The sequence below is a fragment of the Equus quagga genome, chromosome 3 (assembly GCF_021613505.1).
Source record: "Equus quagga isolate Etosha38 chromosome 3, UCLA_HA_Equagga_1.0, whole genome shotgun sequence".
In the NCBI taxonomy this organism is placed as follows: Eukaryota; Metazoa; Chordata; class Mammalia; order Perissodactyla; family Equidae; genus Equus; species Equus quagga.
The window spans coordinates 150,878,823-150,897,852 of NC_060269.1; the positions used below are offsets into that span (position 1 = coordinate 150,878,823).

At 48.9% G+C, this 19,030-nt stretch overlaps 2 protein-coding genes across 3 annotated transcripts in view; one reads left to right on the forward strand and one right to left on the reverse strand.

Annotated features, from left to right (window-relative positions):
- Positions 1–10,874, forward strand: part of TBC1D14 (TBC1 domain family member 14) — a 102,994-nt gene extending 92,120 nt beyond the window's left edge. Inside the window, exons 13-14 of one of the 2 annotated variants that reach the window (XM_046656087.1) lie at positions 3,768–4,026; positions 8,115–10,874. In XM_046656087.1, the coding sequence (XP_046512043.1) occupies positions 3,768–4,026; positions 8,115–8,180 (325 nt within the window). In that variant the 3' untranslated portion in view covers positions 8,181–10,874. Of the gene's footprint in view, positions 1–3,767; positions 4,027–8,114 lie in introns of those variants that run through there. The other variant, XM_046656088.1, reaches the window with a different exon arrangement.
- A 4,783-nt stretch (positions 10,875–15,657) lies between these two features.
- Positions 15,658–18,759, reverse strand: CCDC96 (coiled-coil domain containing 96). Its single transcript, XM_046656939.1, has 2 exons — positions 18,340–18,759; positions 15,658–18,294 (listed from the first exon to the last, which is right to left on the reverse strand). Exons 1-2 carry the CDS (start codon positions 18,721–18,723, stop codon positions 17,005–17,007), a joined length of 1,674 nt encoding a protein of 557 aa, XP_046512895.1. The 5' UTR covers positions 18,724–18,759; the 3' UTR covers positions 15,658–17,004.
- Between the last annotated feature and the right edge of the window lie 271 nt (positions 18,760–19,030).

Consider the following 19,030-nt stretch of genomic DNA (forward strand, 5'->3'; position numbering starts at 1 on the left):
GTCTTATTTGACTTTTCAGCAGCATTTGTCGTTCTTCTCTCTGATCCTAGAGTAACTCCTTTATTTGGCACCACCTGTACACAAACTGTTGCCAGTCCAGAGCGCTCCCCTGAACTCCACTGTAATTCATTTATCCACTTGGATGTCTGATGCTTAAACTGAACGTGTCTTCAAACTCAGCTCTTGACCTTCCTGCCCAAACCAGAGAGTCCGTATCCTTAAATGACAGCTCCGTCCTTTGCATTGCTCGGCCAAAAACCCAGCATCCCTGACTCCTCTATTGCATTTTCTGCGAGGGAAATCCCTTGCAGAACCTGTCCAGGGTCTCTCTACTTCTGGCCACCTCCTCTGATACCATGCTACTCCAACCTGGTGTGGATTGTTCAGTGGCCGCTGGTGAAACCTGTGTTCCTCAACGGGCGCTTCTCAGCACAGTGGATGAGGACCCTCCTTTGGTGGGACCCTCCAAGAATGTTGCGTTTCACATAGAATGAAACCTAAAGTCCAGGCCATGCCCGTGCTGGCCCTGGTCTCTGAGGGCATCTTCCTGTGTTCTCCCCTGTGCTGTTTTTGGCTTCAGTTCGCTGGCCTCCTGCTCTTCCTCGGATGTGCCGGGTTTGCTCTCGCCTCAGAGCTTGTGAACTCACTGCTTCCTCTGTCTGGATGCTTTCCGGACCCTTCCTCATGCTTGCAGCTTTCTCTTCAGGGCTTTACAGAAATGTCACTTTTCAGTGATGTGTTCTTGACCGTCCCTTTTAGAAGTGTGTGTATGTGCCTGCACTCACACACGTGCACACCCAGGCTAGCAATCTCTGTCTCCTGCCCTGCTTGTATTTAAATCAGCGTCTGACACACTGTGCATGTTATTATCCCCTCCATCCCCACGGGCAGGGGGTGTTGCCTGTTTTGTTTGATGCTGTGTATCCTCATCACCAAAGAGCAGTGACTAGCGTATAGTAGTTGGCTCAAAAAATAATGATGATGAATGCACTGACCTGCTTGGACTCAGAAGGGCTCAGATCTCAGGCAGTTATCTCATGGAGAAATGGGAATGCCTAGGATGGTTGGGAAGATCGAGCAGGTGGACATCAGGGCACTGACTCTCGCACTCTTGGTCATTCAGATGTTGGCTTAATTCTATAGGGTTCAAAACACAGATCTGCACTCAGGACTGTTGCGTTGAAGAACTTTCTTTTGCTATTGTTCTCCCTGTTCTTTGCCCTTAGCTACTCTGCTTACCGATCGTTTCTTACTTAAGACTGCTTTTAAACGTAAGAGCTTGATTTCCACGTGTGAACTGGTAGATAGGAAGCAGTATCATGGATGAGGTCAGTTGTTTTTCACTTTTTTTTCCATCGTTATAACCGTCTCCTCCAGATGGAATTGAGAATCTTTTCTAGATTGAGACTAGAAACAGAAGATCTCTTGGATCTCTCTCTCTCTAACTGTGTTTTCTAGACCGAATGATCAAATGGTTTTCTGTTTTTGAGATAGTGAGAAGCTCATGTGAAGGCTTGTTGTGACTTAAAAATGACGTGTCCTGCCAGGGCTGCCGGGGTGTGTTGCTGAGGGCATGCACCGCAGTCTGGGCGTCAGGGCATGGGATTGGAGCCGGCCTCCGAGGCTAGCTTTGCCCCTTACTGGCGGCAGGACCTGTGGTGGTTTAGCTTATCGTCCTAAACCTTGGTTCCCTCAAGTAGAATGAGATAAAAGAATCCATCTCACAGGGTGGTCCTGACTGTTAAGTGAGCTATGTTCCGGAATGCCCAGTGTAGTGCACAGCACAGAGTAGGTCCTCGGTCTAAACTTAGCTGTCATTGTTTTTATGGTGTAGAGTTTTTCTGTGACATCTGTCTCCCTAGTCCATCATCTGAGTTTAATGAAATTTAAATTGTTATGCTTTTCTTAGCCAGTCCTGGTAGTCTAGTGGTTAAGATTTGAGGCTCTCACCCCTGAGACCTAGGCTTGTTTCCTGGTCAGGGAACCACACCATCCCCCTGTCAGTTGTCGTACTGTGGTGACTGTGTGTTGCTGTGATGCTGAAAGCTGCGCCCCGGGATTTCAAATATCCAGCAGGGCACCCATGGTAGACAGGTTTCAGTGGAGCTTCCAGACTAAAGCAGACTAAGAAAAAAGCCACCACTTCCCAAAAAACTGGCCATGAAAACCCTATGAGTTGCAGCAGAGCATTGTCTGACATAGTGCCGCAAGGTGAGAGAATGGTGCAAAAGAAGACCAGGCAGGGTCCCACTCTGCTGTCCACAGGCCCGCTAGGAGTCAGAATTGACTCAATGGCACTAACAACAAAATGCCTTCCTTGAATTTTTTAGAGTTTAAAGCACTGACAGTGTATAGCCTTGAACGTTTTTGGTCTGAATTAGCATTTTTGTTGAGTGCGTGCCCTTAACTGCGTGCATGTTCCTCTGGGTCCTGGAGGAAAGGCTGTTTCTGGGCCAGAGCGCTCTGCAGGGGGGGAGGTTTAGAGTAAATTGCCCATGAGACTTGGGAGCAGATTTGCCATGATGGGATAATTTTTCAGGTGAAATCTATTATGGCAAATAATATTACCTCCTGACCAAGGCAGCCCCACAGTCTGAGTCCAGTACCCGAGCTCAGGTGCCTTCGTGGGCCCCCATGTCTCTCAGGCTGACACAGGCACTAAGGAAATAACTGAAATTGTGGACAAGTGATTTTCCAGGAGGATAGGAAATGTCCCTCACCAGCTGAGAATCACCACTTGCAATGAGTTCTAGCACTGATGAGAAGGTAGTGAGAAAATTACCGCCTCTGACATCTAGAGCAGATTGCGAACCTGTCCACTCATTTACTTCTTCAGCAAAGACTGCCAGGTACTTCGTAGATGCCGGGGATGGAGATGACCTGGGCAGGGTCCCTACTCTTGAGCATCACTGTGGGGAAGACAAGCAAACACAGCACGTTGTGACAAGAACCAGGATAGGGGGACCAAGAGCGGGAAGGAGCATCCAGCTGAGTCTGGGGGTCAGGAGACACCCTGGAGATGGCACCCGGGCTGCGTCTCACAGCTGAGGAAGGAGATTCACAGAGAATCACTTTGGACTATGTCTTAACCTGGACTCACTTTGCTTTGTGGCATAGGCGCGCTCCAGCTGAGAAAGTATTATACCTGCTGACACAGTTGATCACTCAGCACTGTGTGCATTTGGTAGTTTGGATTTTGATTATCACATTCTTTTTAAGGGATTACGTATTTGTATTTCACTTTTTCATATGATAGTTTGCATTGTTAAGTGTAAGTTTCTTATAATCCATGATCAAATTTATCTGTAAAGATTTACTTTGTTCCTTTGCTGACCCCTACTGGGAGAAAAATATACAGTACTCTTTAGAAGTGACATGTACAGGTGTACACTGGATTGTAAATTTCTGTTTAATGTTTTTATTCCCCCCAGACAGTAAGCTCTGTCTGCCTTATTAACCTCATATCTAGCGCCTGCCACAGAGTCCACACACAGTAGGTGCCCGATAAATATCTGTTGCATATAGAAGTAATTGGTATCAATAATGGAGAAATTGAGATTGTATGTGAAAGCTGATAATGCTGTTTTATAAAATGTTTAAATTGACCTTCAGCGTGAATGTGGGCGTAGTGGGGGCCCCCCCCCCCCCCCCACGTATCTAAGTGTGAAAGTGACTGACTCGGGGAGCATTTTCAATGGATTAGATCTGAGTTCAGAGGTCTTTCTTTGTGCCATCTAAAATCTGAAAAAATCACACTTTTTTCCCAGGATCTTTACTTTATATAGTAAGTCTTTGCCCCTTGATCTGGCCTGTCGTATATGGGATGTGTTCTGTCGTGATGGGGAAGAGTTCCTGTTCCGCACGGCCCTGGGCATCCTGAAGCTGTTTGAGGACATCCTGACCAAGATGGACTTCATTCACATAGCACAGTTCCTAACGAGGCTGCCTGAAGACTTGGCTGCAGAAGGATTTTTTGCTTCCATTGCTACAATTCAGATGCAGAGTCGGAACAAGAAGTGGGCTCAGGTAAAGGCGTCTCTCTGTTCTCTTTTTCCATAGAGCAGCTGGCTCAGCAGGGTAATTTAGGAGGTACATTATTCAGAGCGCACTTTGAGAAAACAGCCATCTCTAAAGTAGCTCTTGGGCTGGAAGTGAGGAGACCTGGGTTTGGGGCTTGGCCCTGCCACAGGGGTCTCGGGCAGTCATCTCACCTTTGGGTCTCTGTCATGGAGGGAGTGAGTAATAAAGGCCTTCGCGCCCATTCTGCTGGCGTTGAGAGGGGAGAACTTCTAGTTTGCTGACAAGGTCCCCTCCACGTGTTAGAAAGTGTTTTGTAAGCCAAGCCCCTCCCCCCGCCCCTTTTTTAAATTCCAGACACAGAAAGCAAGGGTACCGCTCACGGAGCTCCCCCTCCCCCCACCACGGGTGTGCCCTGGGGCAGGGATTGTCCTCATGTCACTGATAAACACTGGAGGCCCGGAGAGGCAACTGTGCGCTCTCAGCCCTCTCTTGAGGAGGTGGGAGGATGGCTTCCAGAGCAAAGGCCCTGCCCACCTTCCCTGGGATGTGTTGCTCTGGCCCTCTAGTGGCTAAGTTAGTGGAGCAGCTGAGCTGGTAGTTGGGGCGCACGTCCAGCCTGGGCCTGCTTCTAGATTGCTCTCGTCTCCTCTGGTCATCTCTCTTAGGGCTTGTCTCCTGTGGGATTGGCCAGTGTTGTCTGGTTCCAAGTCCTTACCATGCTAAAAGGAAAAAATAAAACCCTAGTTCTTGATCCTGCGTATGCTCCAAATTTCCCTAAGCATCAGACCTCATTGGTTGATATATGTGGAGGCTTATACTTCCTATATTTGCCAAACAATGCTTGTTCCTGATTTACCTTTTTTATTAGTGGAAGATTTAAAATACGTACAAAATAGAGTAACATAGAATAACGAACCTCCATGCACTTGTCAAATATCCAGTCAGTTTTCAAATTTCTAATTGTTTCGAGTGTCATCAATGACTTTATATTTTGTTTGAATCATGATCCACGAAAGGTCCACACATTGCGTTTGGCTGAAAGATCTTTTAAGTCGTCTTTAAATAGATAGGCTACCCTACCTTTCCTTTGATCCCTCCCCCTCTTTATTTATTGAAAAACGAGGTCGTTTGTCCTCCAGTGTTTCCCACAGTCTGGTTTGCTGGTCATATCCCTGTGCTGGTGTTTAACGTGGTCCTCTCTGTTTCCTGTAAATTGGCAGATCTAAAGGCTTGATCAGGTTCCGAGTTTTTATGTTTGGCCAGATTATTTCATGGGTGATCAGGCTCTCTCTCTCTCTCTGATCTTAATTAGCGGTTTATTTGTTTTTATAAAAGCTTTATTGAAATGTAATTTACATACCATAAAATTCACCCTTTTAAAAGTGCCTATTTATTAACCAGAGGGAGGTTTCCCTCTCATCTGGGACTTTGTCCTGCCTCCCCAGCTGGTCCTTTCTCTTCTTCCTGTCCCATTATGTGATGCTCCCTTCCTGTCGGGGTCTTTTGGAAAGAAGCCCAATTGCTGTGATGGGCCCTTGGGTAATACCATGAAATACTCTCCTCATTTTATGGGGAGGGGGCACTATTTTGTGCCTAGGGTGATATGAGGTGCATTTTTGAAATATTAAATACATTTAGTTTGTAAAAAGGAATGCAGTACTGATACATGCTGCAATACGGATGAACCTTGAAAATATTATCCTAAGTGAAAAAGCCCGATGCTCAAGACTACGTACCTTATGACTCCATTCCTGTGCAAGCCCAGTACAGGGCAGCCTAGAGCAGAAGGCACATGAGTGGTTGCCAGGGAACAGGACGATATGGGGGCAGGGCGGTGGGGGCTAGAGCATGTGGGATTTCTTCTCGAGGTGACGAAAATGTTCTAAAATGACTGTGGTGATGGTTGCACATATGTATGAATGTGCTAAAAATCTTTGAGTTTTACACTTTTAATGGGTGAATTATGTGGTATGTGAATTATATATCAATAAAGCCGTTAAAAAAATACATTCAGCTCATGTGTAAGCAGAACTGGCTATATAATTATCAAGGATTTGGCAAGAGAGAGGAGCTTTTCTCTGGTAAATAAATGGACAGTGCCTAGTGAAAATGTGGGGCCGCACATTCAGAATTATTAAGAACTTCAAGATGGTGACTGCGGAGCATTAAGCTAAGCGTGGCGCCCTCTGAGTGCGGGACCCTGGGTGACTGCCAGGTGGCAAGCGCGTGAAGCTGGCCCGTGTGTGAGGGTGTGCTTTGGATCTTCTGTGAGTTGGTTGCTTACAGCGGTTTTCTGAAGCAGCTGCAGAAAGCCAGGGCCTTTCCCAGTGGCCTTTATTCAACACCGACGACTAGTGCAGTCACCGGTCTGCTGAGCCTCCTTTCCGTCTCACTGGTGCTTCCCCCATCCACACGTACACACACAGAGGGAAGGATTAAGCCCAGATCTGTCATTTTACTTCTTATGTTTTAGGGACTAGGTAAAAATTATTGGTTACAACTAGGTCATAGGGGCTGGCCCGGTGGCGCAGTGGTTAAGTGCACATGTTCCACTTCAGCGGCCCAGGCTTCGCCGGTTCAGATCCCGGGTGCGGACATGGCACTGCTTGTCAAGCTGTGCTGTGGTAGGCATCCCACATATAAAGTAGAGGAAGATGGGCATGGATGTTAGCTCAGGGCCAGTCTTCCTCAGGGAAAAAAAAAAAAAAAATAGGTCAGAGGAGGCCCGGCCCTGTGGCCAAATGGTTGAAGTTTCCGCATGCTCCATTTCAGCAGCCCTGTTCATGGTTTCGGATCCTGGGCACGGACCTACTCTACTCACCAGCCACACTATGGAGGTGTCCCACGTACAAAAAAAAAATAGAGGAGGGTTGGCACAGATGTTAGCTCAGGGCTAATCTTCCTCACGCAAAAAAAGAGGAGGACTGGCAACGAATGTTAGCTCAGGGCGACTCTTCCTCAGAAAAAAATTAAAAATTAAAAAAAAGCTAGGTCAGAGGTTATTGAATAGTAGGACATTTTCTAATAATGGGATAGTGATAAGGAGTTAGCCTGACGGTAGGCGTGGGGCATGGGCATCAGTGAGTTTTTTGCAGTTCCAGATCCCATGGGAGTTGTGGTCCACGCACATTTCTCTTAAATGCTGTGCTCAAGGTTAAGACCTTGGTGAGCTATACACAACAAGTAAATGTTTGAGTTAGGTTGGCAGTCCCATTTATCTACCATTAGTCCTTCTGTGCAACTTATTTGAAACCTGCATAAAATGTTTCTGCCTTCCCCCTTGTAATTTGTGATTCAGTTAAAGTGGCATAGTACCTGGCCCCAAGTAGATCAGCACTGGTTCCACAAAGATTCTCTTGCTTTTGAAATCAGACAGATCTGGGTTTGAATCCGCATGAGCTGTTTGACTTAGAGCAGGTCGTTTCTGTGAGCGGGCGGTGTTGCTCAGGGGTCTCACAGTGGGTTGTTAACCTTCCTGAGCTGCTTGTGTGGGTTGAGTAGATGCTGTTCGTGAAGTGCCTGGAGGACTGCTCTGCTTGGAGCCTCTTATTACTGTCACTACTGTTAGTAAGCAATCACAGTAGAATGTAAAATTTTAAAAAGTAAAGGTGTTCACCAAGAGCTGAGAGAGCACAGAGAGGGGAGTTGAGTTACTCCGGGAAAGCTCAGGAAGGCATGAGGAGAGGGTGCACGGTTTGCTGGTGAAGAGGAGGGACAGGGCAGCGGGTGCAGCTGCACGTAAAGGCCAGGAGGGCTTGTTAGCTTCCTGGAGGGGGAGCCTGGCTTGGTGCTGGCGAGGGCGTGGGCTGGAGCCAGATTGTGGAAGGAGAAGAGCCCTGTGCCACGTCTTGACATTGGTATTGTGGCTGGTGGGAGGTGGTCGTAGGACGTTATCCCAGAGATGGCGTGGTCGGATTTCCATGGTAGACGATGAGTCTGGCTGCAGGCCTGGAAGATGGAACACAGGAGCAGCAGCTGTGGGGAGGCGGAGGCGCCAGTCAGGAGGCTGCCGCGGTCCCGTCACCACCCCTGTCAGGATCTGTGTTCAGTGTGTGCTGCAGATCACCCACAGACATCTTCCCTGTGGTTCCCAGGTACTGACTGCACTGCAGAAGGACAGCCGGGAAATGGAGAAAGGAAGCCCATCTCTCAGACACTGAGGCGGCAGGTGGACTCGCGGCAGGCGGACTCGCGCCAGGCACCGGAGCAGATCTCCGAGGAGCACCTGTGTGGTTTCAGATGGACGGGCTGGCCGCTGAGAAGAACAGGGGCTCTTTTCATGTTTGATTCCTAACACTGGAGTTGGCCTTAAACAAAACAAAGAAACTTTTAAAGACTTAAACGAAGGCTTAGCCTTAAGCAGCTCAGTGGAACGATGACTTAGTGTTGGCCATGGCTGACCACTGCATATTCTGCATGGTTTAAAAATCGGGCAGTGGCTAATCCCCCCCCCTTAACTCAGCAAAAGGTAATTAAATCGTAATGCTTTCATGTCAACTGCTGGAAAGAACATTACACTCTTTCTTAGCCAAGGTGCATGAGAAATGTTGTTTGGGAGACCTCACAGATGTTATTGGCTCATATTTGCATATTTTACATAAGAAAGGGATGGCTGATTTAGTTATGAGACTCTTTCCGGAGCTTGAGGTTGTGTTTTTAAAGCCCACCTACCAAAGACAGCATTAAAGGAAAACAGGCTCTCTGAGGATAGTCGCTCATGAGTGCTCACGAGTTCCCCGGACTTGACCTGACCTTCAGGGTGATGTTTTTACGTGTTGTCCTGACAAGATTATAGCATGAGGGCTGAAAATGCGTGCTTATGTTCCAGTGGGAGCCCTGCTCTCCCAGAGATTGCTCCCTACGTCTGTTGAGCAGGAGGAACTGTTCACACAGAAGGCCTGTGACAGCAGAGACAGGCTTAAGAGCTGATGGAACACAGAATGGAAACAGCCTCCCTTTAAGTCAGAGGGGAGGGGAAAAGGATGTTAAGACCTACCCTCTCCTGCAGCCTGCTCGGTTTGTGGAGGCTGGGGGACAACACACTTGTGGGGAAGCTGCTCTTGTGCTCTGACAGAACGCTCCTCTTTCCTTTGTCGCCTGAACGGCAGGAGCAGTTCTGAGTGGCAGTGATTCCCTCCTCATGCATTTGGCTTAAAGACAGCCTGTTGTAAGGACTGAGGACCGAGCAGCACACACCCCACAGCCCAGACCATGTGTCGGAATTCTCTATATGTGTACCATCAGCCTTTCCCCATTTTAGCCTAGTTTTCCTCAAGTTCATTAGCAACTTTGTTCTAACTTTTCCTTGACTGATTCTGATGACTTTGTATTAAGAACTTTGGTTATCCAAATTCAAAGAAAGGAACAGTTTTGCACAGAACAGTCAAAAAGAGGGGCAGATCTCTGTGGAGACAGGTTCCCACGTGTAGTTTGTGGCCTGTTGGTCTGTGGGTGGGGAGACCAGGCTCTGGGGCACCATTAGCTGTATGGTAAGTGCCGCCGTGTGGTCTGGTGCTCTCCAGCCCTTCCCAGCCATACCTCTCACCCCAGGGAGCATCCCACTGTTGACCTGGTGTTGGGAGCGCCCTTGGCTCTGAGCATATAGCATGCAGCGTGGAGACGTGGGGTGGGAGATAAAGCCTAATATGGCATTATTTTTATAGGTTTTCTCTATCTGCCATATCTGCTGATGACACTTCTAGGTGCAATAGCAAGTTGCCAAAGCCAGTGGCTGTCCTCATACCCTCCCTCCCAGCTCTGTTCCGTGTGTCGTTATTCCTGGAATTGCCTTTTTTCCCTTATGTTCTTAACTGAATTCTCCAGGGAGGTTGCGAACATCATGGATAACACCTTCTGCCTCAGCCTTTAAATGCTGACTTGCCTCACCTCTCGGAGGAGGCACTCTGTCTTCACTGAGGTCTCAGCACCTTCCAGACGCAGCCATTCCCTGACATCACGATGCTGAATGTAACCCAGACTGAGCCAGGCCTGGGAACCAGGCTGCCGGGCCCTGTCACACCGTTCCTCGCAGATGGACTTTGTCTTGTCCCATGAAATGGGCTTTCTGTTCTTGAAAGATGTATATATTTTCTTACTGTACATACAGATGTTCCTTAAGTCATGACAGAAAGCCATGCAACAAGGGGCGGTGTGCACGTCCTTCAGAATGCATTTTTGGAACTTGTGTAGTTAAAACCCAGCCCTTAATATTTTTGTCAAACAGTTTGATGTAAATCTTTTTGGATAGCACCACTTATGCATTAGGTTTTTTAAACAGGATTCCATGCCAATCTGGAATACTTAGCAAATCTTTAATGCAGAAGAGGTTTTCCTGACCTGTTCAGGGACCACATGAGGTCTGGCCGGTTTGACGCTTCCGCTTCAGAGGCCAAGAGGTCCTAAGTCCTTGTCCAGCGTCACTTGGCCCCCTTCCGCAGAGGGTTGTGCTTCTCTATTTGACGCTGTCGTCTAGGAAAACTGGAATCAGAGGTGGAAATGCTGCACCCCTTGGAAGTCTGCACTTCCCACTTCCCGTGCCGTTGACTTCAGAATCTAGGACTTCAGGTTTGGGACCTTTGTGCAACTGGCACTTTAGAGTTGAAAGCTGCGTCCCCACCATCCCTGAAATCTCATCTAGAAACAATCTTCACTTGAAAAGGTACTTTTTAACTGCTCAGTTTTTGACTATTTTAAATAGTTTGCTGATAGAAAACTCCTGATAACACTTGCTACATATCATGTTTTAATTGCTTGTACAGTTAACCTTTAATTTTATTTAGTAAAGTGTATCAAATTAGGACTTTTTGAATTGTAAATATGTGGTTTTATTAAATAAAAGTCATGTAAAATTGTTACTTATGTCCCCTGTAGTTTGGTTGAAAATTGAAGTTCTCACCTTGAGGTACGGCAAAAATTTGACTTTGAGCATCATGCTGTTTGAATATTTTAAAATCCACTTATTAGGCTCAGTTAAATCAAAAAGATTGTACAGTTGTGGTGATTTGGTCAAGGGATTCGAGACTTTAGTGCGCCCCTTCCAAGCTGAAGGGGTGTCCCACAGCTGCTGCTCCCCTCGCTTGGCCTCGGCCCCGGGCCTGCTGTCTGCCACACTGCCCTGCTCGCGCTCCCTGAGCCTGCGCCCCATCCCAGCAGGTGGTCAGCGCTTACTCTGCGGGCCACTCGGCTCTTCACACTGACCTGAGAAACCTGCTCAGGGCCTTGGAGAACAGGTGCTGAAGTCCAGCTCCCCCACCAGACAGTGGGGTGACTGTGGGCTCTTCCCTGCGCCACTGTGTGCCTCCATCCCCACCTGTGGAGTGGAGATCAGTAATGCTGTCCCATGAAGGTGGCAGTGAGCGTGAAGTGGTCCCCAGGGTCACTCAGAGCCAGGCCAAGCAAGTGCTCACGTGTGTCAGTGGTACTCACCAGGCCAGCTGCCCCCAAGGCTCCAGGAGGACCACCGAACTAAGTCCCAGCTAGAAGGTGCAGAGCCCCTAGGCTGCCCTTTGTCCCGATCCCCCAGGAGAGTCCGTACTCATTCTCTATGACTGTCCCCTGAGCAGACGCTGCTGCCCTCCTGTGTCACCCCGGGCTTCCCAGGGCCTGTGCTGGAGCACTCCACCCTGCGCCATTGCTGGCCTCCCTGCCTGTCTTCCCCCAGAGATAGCAGCTCGGGGGGCATTGCCTCAGATGTCGTCGGCCCTGCACACCGCTCAGAAACGGTGCCCGGCGTTCCTCACTCGTTTCTCACGAGTGAACTGCTTCGTCTTTTGGGGCCACTGTTATTTTTTCTCCATTCTTCACAGGCTGTGAGGTGAGCTATGAGACGAGGGTGGTCGTGGTTGACGGCAAGCACGTTTGCTGGGGGCTCGCTCCGTGCTCCACCCGTGCCATCCTGGGTGCTAAGTGCCCTGTGCATGACCTCGTTTGTCTCCGCAGCAGCTCTGTTTCACAGCTGTGCCTCGGAGAAGTGATCTGCTGGGACTCCGTCAGCCAGTCAGTGGCATAGCTAGGGTTCAGGCTCCACCTGGTGCCTCCCGCTCAGAAACACCTGTCCTCAGAGAATACGTTTGCTTTGGGGCCTTGGGTAGCCTTCCTCCTCTGGCTCTGACCCCAACTCCAAGTGCAGGGTCTGGGGTGGGCCCTGGATTCACTTACTGGCCTGAGTGCCTCCTGTGTGCAAGGCACCAGGCCCGCTGGGAACAGGCAGAGCCACGCCTGTCGGCTGGCTCCTGGGGGAGAACCTTGGGGAAACTCACGAGCAGTGGGGGTAGAAGTTGTGGAACATTTTCCCAAGAGAAACAGGGGCTGACAGTTCGAAAACCACCATCCGCAGTGTGGAGCCTGCCACGAAGGCAAGAGAGGGAGTGAGGTGCTGCACCGGCATGGCCGAGGAGGCAAGGCGACACCACGTTGGCCCTTGAGATGAGCTGTTGGCCACCAGGTGCACCAGCAGAGGGAAACCCTTAGAGCCAGGGCAAGTCCTTGGGCAGTCTACCTGACGCTCCAGAGCACCTGCCCACCCACCCGGAACTTGGCCATGGCTTAAAGGGCCTGGGTATTCCTGAGAGGCCCGGAGTGCTGCTGTCTGGTTCACATGTTGCTCCAGGATTCTCCAAGAGCGAAACCGCCCTTGCCGCCAGCTTGCTCTAGAAGGAGCTGCTCCATTGGGCATGGCCATGCCAAGGCCCTGTCTGTCTTCAGGACTAGGTGCCAAGGCCCCTCTTCCCAGCATGCCGGAGCCCCGTGGGGTTCCCTGTGGAGGGAGGGACAGTGGCCCTCTCCTTATACAACACGACAAAACAAGATACCCCTTGGCTTGACCCCCGAGTCTCTCAGTTTTTCTTAAACGTTGTTGCTTCAGCTTCCTGTCCCTTCTCTGGAGCTCCGGGTAGAAACTACTGTAACCAGAAATAAACCCAAGTTTATGGTGTAGTTTAGCCAGAAGTAAGAACAGGAAAATTTAAATTCCTTTGTTCTCCTTTTTCGTAACCAAAGGTTAAAAAGGGTACCCGGCACCTATCCACTGGCTCGTGAGGATTAAAATCATCTAAGATGCCGAAGTAATTGTATCATTAAAGGAAACAAATTGCCATAGATAGCTAGAATCATGCTCTAGACATGTAAACTTTTAGTATCTTGCACTCTTGGGGAACTTAGGAATTTAAAAAATTGGGATTTTTTTCCCCTAATTAAATGCATGTTCATTATATAAAATTTGGAAATACAGAAAAGCACAAAGAAAATAAAAGTCACAATTTCGCCACCCAGAGAGAACTTTTCTCATATTCTGACATTTTCTCCTATAAAATAAATGTGTCCCCATTTTACAAGTAAGTACATTGAAGCTTAGAAAGTTGAAGTGTTTATCCCAGGTCACAATCAGAAGAGAACTGAATCCAGGTTCGCCTGATTCCAGAGTCTTTGTTCTCGAGCACTACACTGTGTCTTCTCCTTCTAGATACCTCTTTGTATTCATCCTTGGCATCCTTGGAGAGAAATATTAGAAAACTCCATCAATTAAAAAATTGGGGAGGGTGTACATTTATTCACTAAAATATGCACATATTTAATCATTGGTTATTTAAATAAAAACTAAACCTTTTGAAAGGAATATCACATGGGAGGTAGGAGACAGGAATTCAGCAGTGTTCTTCCTGCCAGTCCTGGCTCTGCCAGCTTCCCTGATGTGTTGCGCTACATGACGGAAGTCATCTCCTGGAGTCCTGTACATTCATACCATTTGCATGATGTCTCACTTTGACATTGACTATTGGAAAGTTTAGAACATAAAAAGCACTAAATTAGGGGGCTGGCCCCATGGCTGAGCACTTGGGTTTGCGAGCTCTGCTTCAGCGGCCCAGGGTTTCACCGGTTCAGATCCCATGTGCAGACATGGCATCGCTCATCGGGCCATGCTGAGGCGGCGTCCCACAGAGCAGAGGCAGAAGGACCTACAACTAGAATATACAACTATGTGCTGGGGGGCTTTGGGGAAAAGAGGAAAAAAAAGAAGAAAAAAAGAAGATTGGCAACAGTTGTTAGCTCAGGTGCCAATCTTTAAAAAAAACTAAATTGGAGTGCATTAATTCTGATATTATTTTTTGGACAGGCACCCCCCACCAATGGCAAAAATCTAAATTATGGCTGCAGATGAAGTTATGAAAAAAGAAACCATATTTTTATTTCCACGTATATAATTTAAAAATCTCAAAAGAAGGAAGTCACCAAAAGTGATTTTCCTTTACCAATGAGAAAATGTTTCTTTTTCAGATGCCTCAGGCTCCATCCAGGTAGCGCTGGATTCAGTCCTGCCAACGGTGCCAAAAACACAAAATTTTACCTCCTGTAACGTCGAAGGGGACACTTTGATTCAGACTAATTTTTAAAAAGTCTAGTTTCATGTAACATCTCACTCAGATTTTATTGTGCCTACATTTTTCAGGTCCTGTACTTTTTGACGAGATGAAAAAATCTTTAGCCTTTGATTTTAGCGTTCATAAAATAATGTGTTTTTAGAGGCTTCTCGCAGTCGCCAGCGTTACTGGAGAAATCCCCCTTGAGGGAGGGAGGATGCCTGGAGGCAGTCCCTGCTGGGAGGGACAGCTGGGCTCTCTCTGCAGCGCTGTCCTGGCGACTACAAGCTGGCCTCCCTGTCATTGCCCTCGTTGGTCCCACTTAGAGATCCTCTTTCTACCTGAAACTACTTTTTAATCCAACAAAGGACTTCTCAGTGCCTGAGATATAATAGGCATTCAAGTAACACTTATTTTCAGAAAATGAGAATGGGATTATATTTATGTATTAATCCAACAAATTTATTGAGCACCAATTACATGCTTGGCACCATGCTGGCTGAGAGGGATGATAAGCCAAGGGTCCCTGCCTCTCCGGGCCTTTGTCTCACTGGGCACAGAGAACCAAGCAGACAGTCACAAAGCACTGGGTCCGCGAGGCAGGGACGGGGCACATGCAGGCTGCTGTGGGGCACAAAGAGCACGTCCACAAACCTGGGCAGAAGGTGCGTTAGAGTTTGTGGCATTCTTCCTCAGAAGCAATCTCTCTTAAGAAACAATCTGAATGTGCTGCTATTTCATGATTAAAGAGCTCTTCTGTAATCTGATTAGAAGCCTGTTAGGAAGTAACCAACAGCAGATTATCTATCTTCTAGTTAGTTGTAACATCTCCAGCATGAGGTAATATAATTTGAGAGAACATGGGTGACTTTGCAGCTGAAAGTAATGCCAGCCTCATCAATCTCTGAATCTTTGTGCTCAGAGACCTGCTTGCTACACGGGTCAAGGCCGACGAGGGATTTTGGTTCTATCTGGGTAACTGCCAACGGGTCAAAATCAGCTGAACATACGAGTTCGTTCTCCCTCTAGTGAACGGAAGGGCTGGCAGCGCTCCTAATGGAGGCTGCTCGCTTGGTGAAGGCACCCAGCGTACTGCCCGTTTCCCTTTGAAGCCTCCCCACCGCAGAAGAACCCAGTGGGCCTGTGCTGCTTTTAGTTTGAGGCACAAAGAAAACAAAGCTGTATTTGCCAGTGATTTACTACTTCACTTTGGCCTGACAAACAGGGTGGAGGGAAGGAGAATTGTAGAGGATAAGGAGAGTGGAAGCTGGAAGTCACATTTTTACTCCCCTCGTTGTTAACGGTTGTATGGTTTGATAAGTACAGTATTATAACAAAGCGTATTCAAGCTGTGGAAGTTAGAAAAGGAATTTTAATCAACCTTTGTTGGCTTCAAAGGGAACACACTTTAGAAAACAAAATCATGTCATCAAAAGATATTTTGACATTCTTATGACCAACCAAGTCATCTGCCTAGAGTGGGGTTTCCACCACTCTTTAAAGGTATTTAGCACCCCAAAACAGATCGCTCTCCATATGATCCACTTAAGCTTAGGGGTGGGAGAATACTTTTAATCCTAAATCTGCACATCTCAAAATTCAACCTAAGATTAATAAAACCAAGCTCCTAGCTCCAAAAACATCAAAGGAAACTGAAAATGTTCATCACTGATTAAGGAGAGAGACCTACCAGGTATTTCTTTCTTACATTAACACAAGGAGTAACAGACGTTTTAATATTTGATAGAGTAAAATCATATGCATAACAAGGGTCCTATTGCTAAGATCCAAAAATATCTCGCTGAAAACAAAAGGCTGTGGACAGTCCGCAGTCATCACTCCATAGATTGTGCACCTGGCAAAACACACAATACAATCATCGTTTTGTTTTCACTGGAAAACAAAATTTCATTTTTTGTCAAGATGAATGCTTTTCTTTAGTGGATCCGAGAAAACGTCTCATTAGAATTGACGATTGTCCTTGAGCCAGAAACAAACATGTAACGGTTAAGCAGACTGAGCCTCCTTTCACTGAGAAAGGAAAGATGAAGGAACTTCAGCTCCTGTTCCTATTTATCATTTCTCCTGTTTCCTGGATATTTTTTATTATCCCAGAAGCTAGTGCTACTTACATACAAAACAATTTTAATCTAAAAGGGAATCAGTGAGCCTTGAATTGAGACAGTGACTCAGGACTACACAGTTTAATAAATTCGAAGGGGGTTTAATAATTAGCTTAATGCACAGGAATTTTTTTGGTACCCTGCCCATCTGTTAAACTCTCCTCCATATGGAAAAGGAACAGTTCTCCTCAGTATCAGGTTACTGAAATTATGGAATTGCTCAGATATAAAAAGGCTTTTGACAGCGTTTTATGAGTCCGGTACATTAAATCACCCTTCGTTGGTTTCTCTAGACGTATTTTCCTTCGCCCCACATAACACTGACTGCTGACCCAATTTTGTGCTCCGCACTAATTTGGAAACTGAAAAATTATGAGATAAATACAAAATGTAGTTCCATCCTAAATATCATTGGCCTTTTACGGAATAGTAACAAATGGAGAATAAAAGTTAATGGATAGAGTTCGCCAAGATTGAAGACATTCTGCTCACTCTTCTCATTCACATCAAGAGGGGAGAAAGGCTTTGGCCTCCCTGATCTTCTGCTTCACGCCTCTGCAGGACAGAGTGAGGCCAGCATGATGGCGCTTCAGGGACTCTAAGCGCTGGTTGAGCAGTTCTGTCTTATCCACCTTCTCTTCCATGTCCCGAAGGAGTGACTCCTTGCCCAGAAGCCCACACTTCTGATTCAGCTTGATGTTGTCAGTCCGCAGGTTGTCCCGGACTTGCTTAATCTTGGTCAAGAGGTCCCTCCTCAGGGCCACCCGAGCTTCAATTTCCAAAAGTTGTGACTTTTTGTATGAATTTTCTATATCCACAAAGTGTAACTTTTCCTTCACATGGGTTATGATTTGCACATTGTTGGTCACCTTGTTGCGCAATTTTAAAAGCTCCTCATTTCGCTCCTCCACTTTCTCATTGAAAGTCTGGTTCTCAATCTTAAGCTGTTCAAAATCGATGAGGAGAAGCCCCTCGGTCATGTCCTCCTGGGCCCTCATCCTGGTTTCAAAATGCACCAAGCTCTGCTTCAGTTGCACGTTTTCCAGCCTCACAGCACTCATCTCCTTCTCCTTCTTAGCCTCCAACGCCTGGATCTGCTCCACTTCTCGCAGAGCGGCCTGGCGACCACCCTTCATCCAACAGCTGCCCATGGCCTGCATCACCACCTGCTTTTTGAGCGCCTGGAAGCGCTGCCATTCCTTCTCCACCTTGGCGAGCTTCTCCTTGCATTGCTGCTTCAGCTGCTCCAGCTCCTGGTGATACCAGTCCAGGTCGTCTGCCTGTTGCTTCTTCAGCTCCTCCAGCAAGGCCAGATAGCGTATGTATGCTTGCTCTTTCTCGGGGGCTTCAGGCTCCATGCCCTTGTCGGGCAGCTCGGCTGCATCCAGGCCCTTCTTCTTGCGCAGCGCCTCGAAGATCTTGTGCTGCAGGTAGACGTTGTAGCGCTGGTAGCGGCTCCGCTCCACCGTCAGGGAGCGGTACTGTTCCAGGAGCTCCGAGCGCAGCTGCTGCTCCTGCAGCTTCTGCACCTCCTCAGTCCACTCATAATCCTCATCCCCGAGCTCCTCCAGACCTCTCAGCTCTTCCTCGCTTTTCCCCCGGCGTCCTTCCGCGTCCTCGCCCTGGCTCTCCTCGCCCTCTTCCTCCCGCTCCCGTTCCTCCGGCTCAGCGTCCCGGGCTGGCGCAGCCTCTGCCTGTCTTCCCGTGGTGGACGGCGCCAGAGAGACCTGCGACGCGGCTTCCTTCCTCCTCCTCCGTTCCGGCGCCCTCTCCTCCTTCTCCTCGTCCTCCTCGTCCTCCTCGTCCTCCTCCTCCTTCTCCTTCTCCTCCTTTTCCTCTACCTCCTCGGGTTCCTCGGGCCCGCCTTTGGACTCCGGCTTGGCTGGCTCCTCAGGCCCGGCCTCGGCTGGCTCCCCTGGCTCCGCCTCGGCCGACCCCTCCGGCTCTCGGGGCCCCTCCTCGCCCGCAGCGGCGGCGGCCGCCAGCCCTTCCCGGGTCTCGGCGGGCTCGGCGGGCTCGGCCGGCTCATCGGGCTCGGCCGCGGCGGCTCCTCTCTCCGAAGGCTCCACATCCTCCGGCTGCGGCTCCGACTCCGCGGCGTCCGCGGGTTCGGGCGGGGACTGGGGGCCAGAGCTGGCCTTGATGCCGGACAGTCTCGAGGCCAGGCTCGTCACATCTTCGAAGTCCCCCTCCGGGTCCACACTGTGCTCGGAGTGGCCGTCCATCTCCCTCCGGTTCGGCCAGCACCAGGGACTGCGGCCTCCGGCTGTTAGGTTTCCAGGGGCAACCAGGGGCGCGCGCGGTGGGCCAGGCGATTGGCCAGGCGTCAGCCCGACGCCCTGCCCCTTCTCCCCGCCTCCCGGTAAGAGCAGGCCAATGGGCGGCCGCGAGTGGACGACGGGCGGCGTTGATTGGAGGAGGGCGAAGGCTTGCGCCGCGAGGGGCGTGGCGCGCCCGCCGCGCCCGCTTTTCGCCCGCTTCCAAGCGCCGGGTCTGGGGCGGGGCCTCCAGGAGGCGCCCCCAGACCCGGCG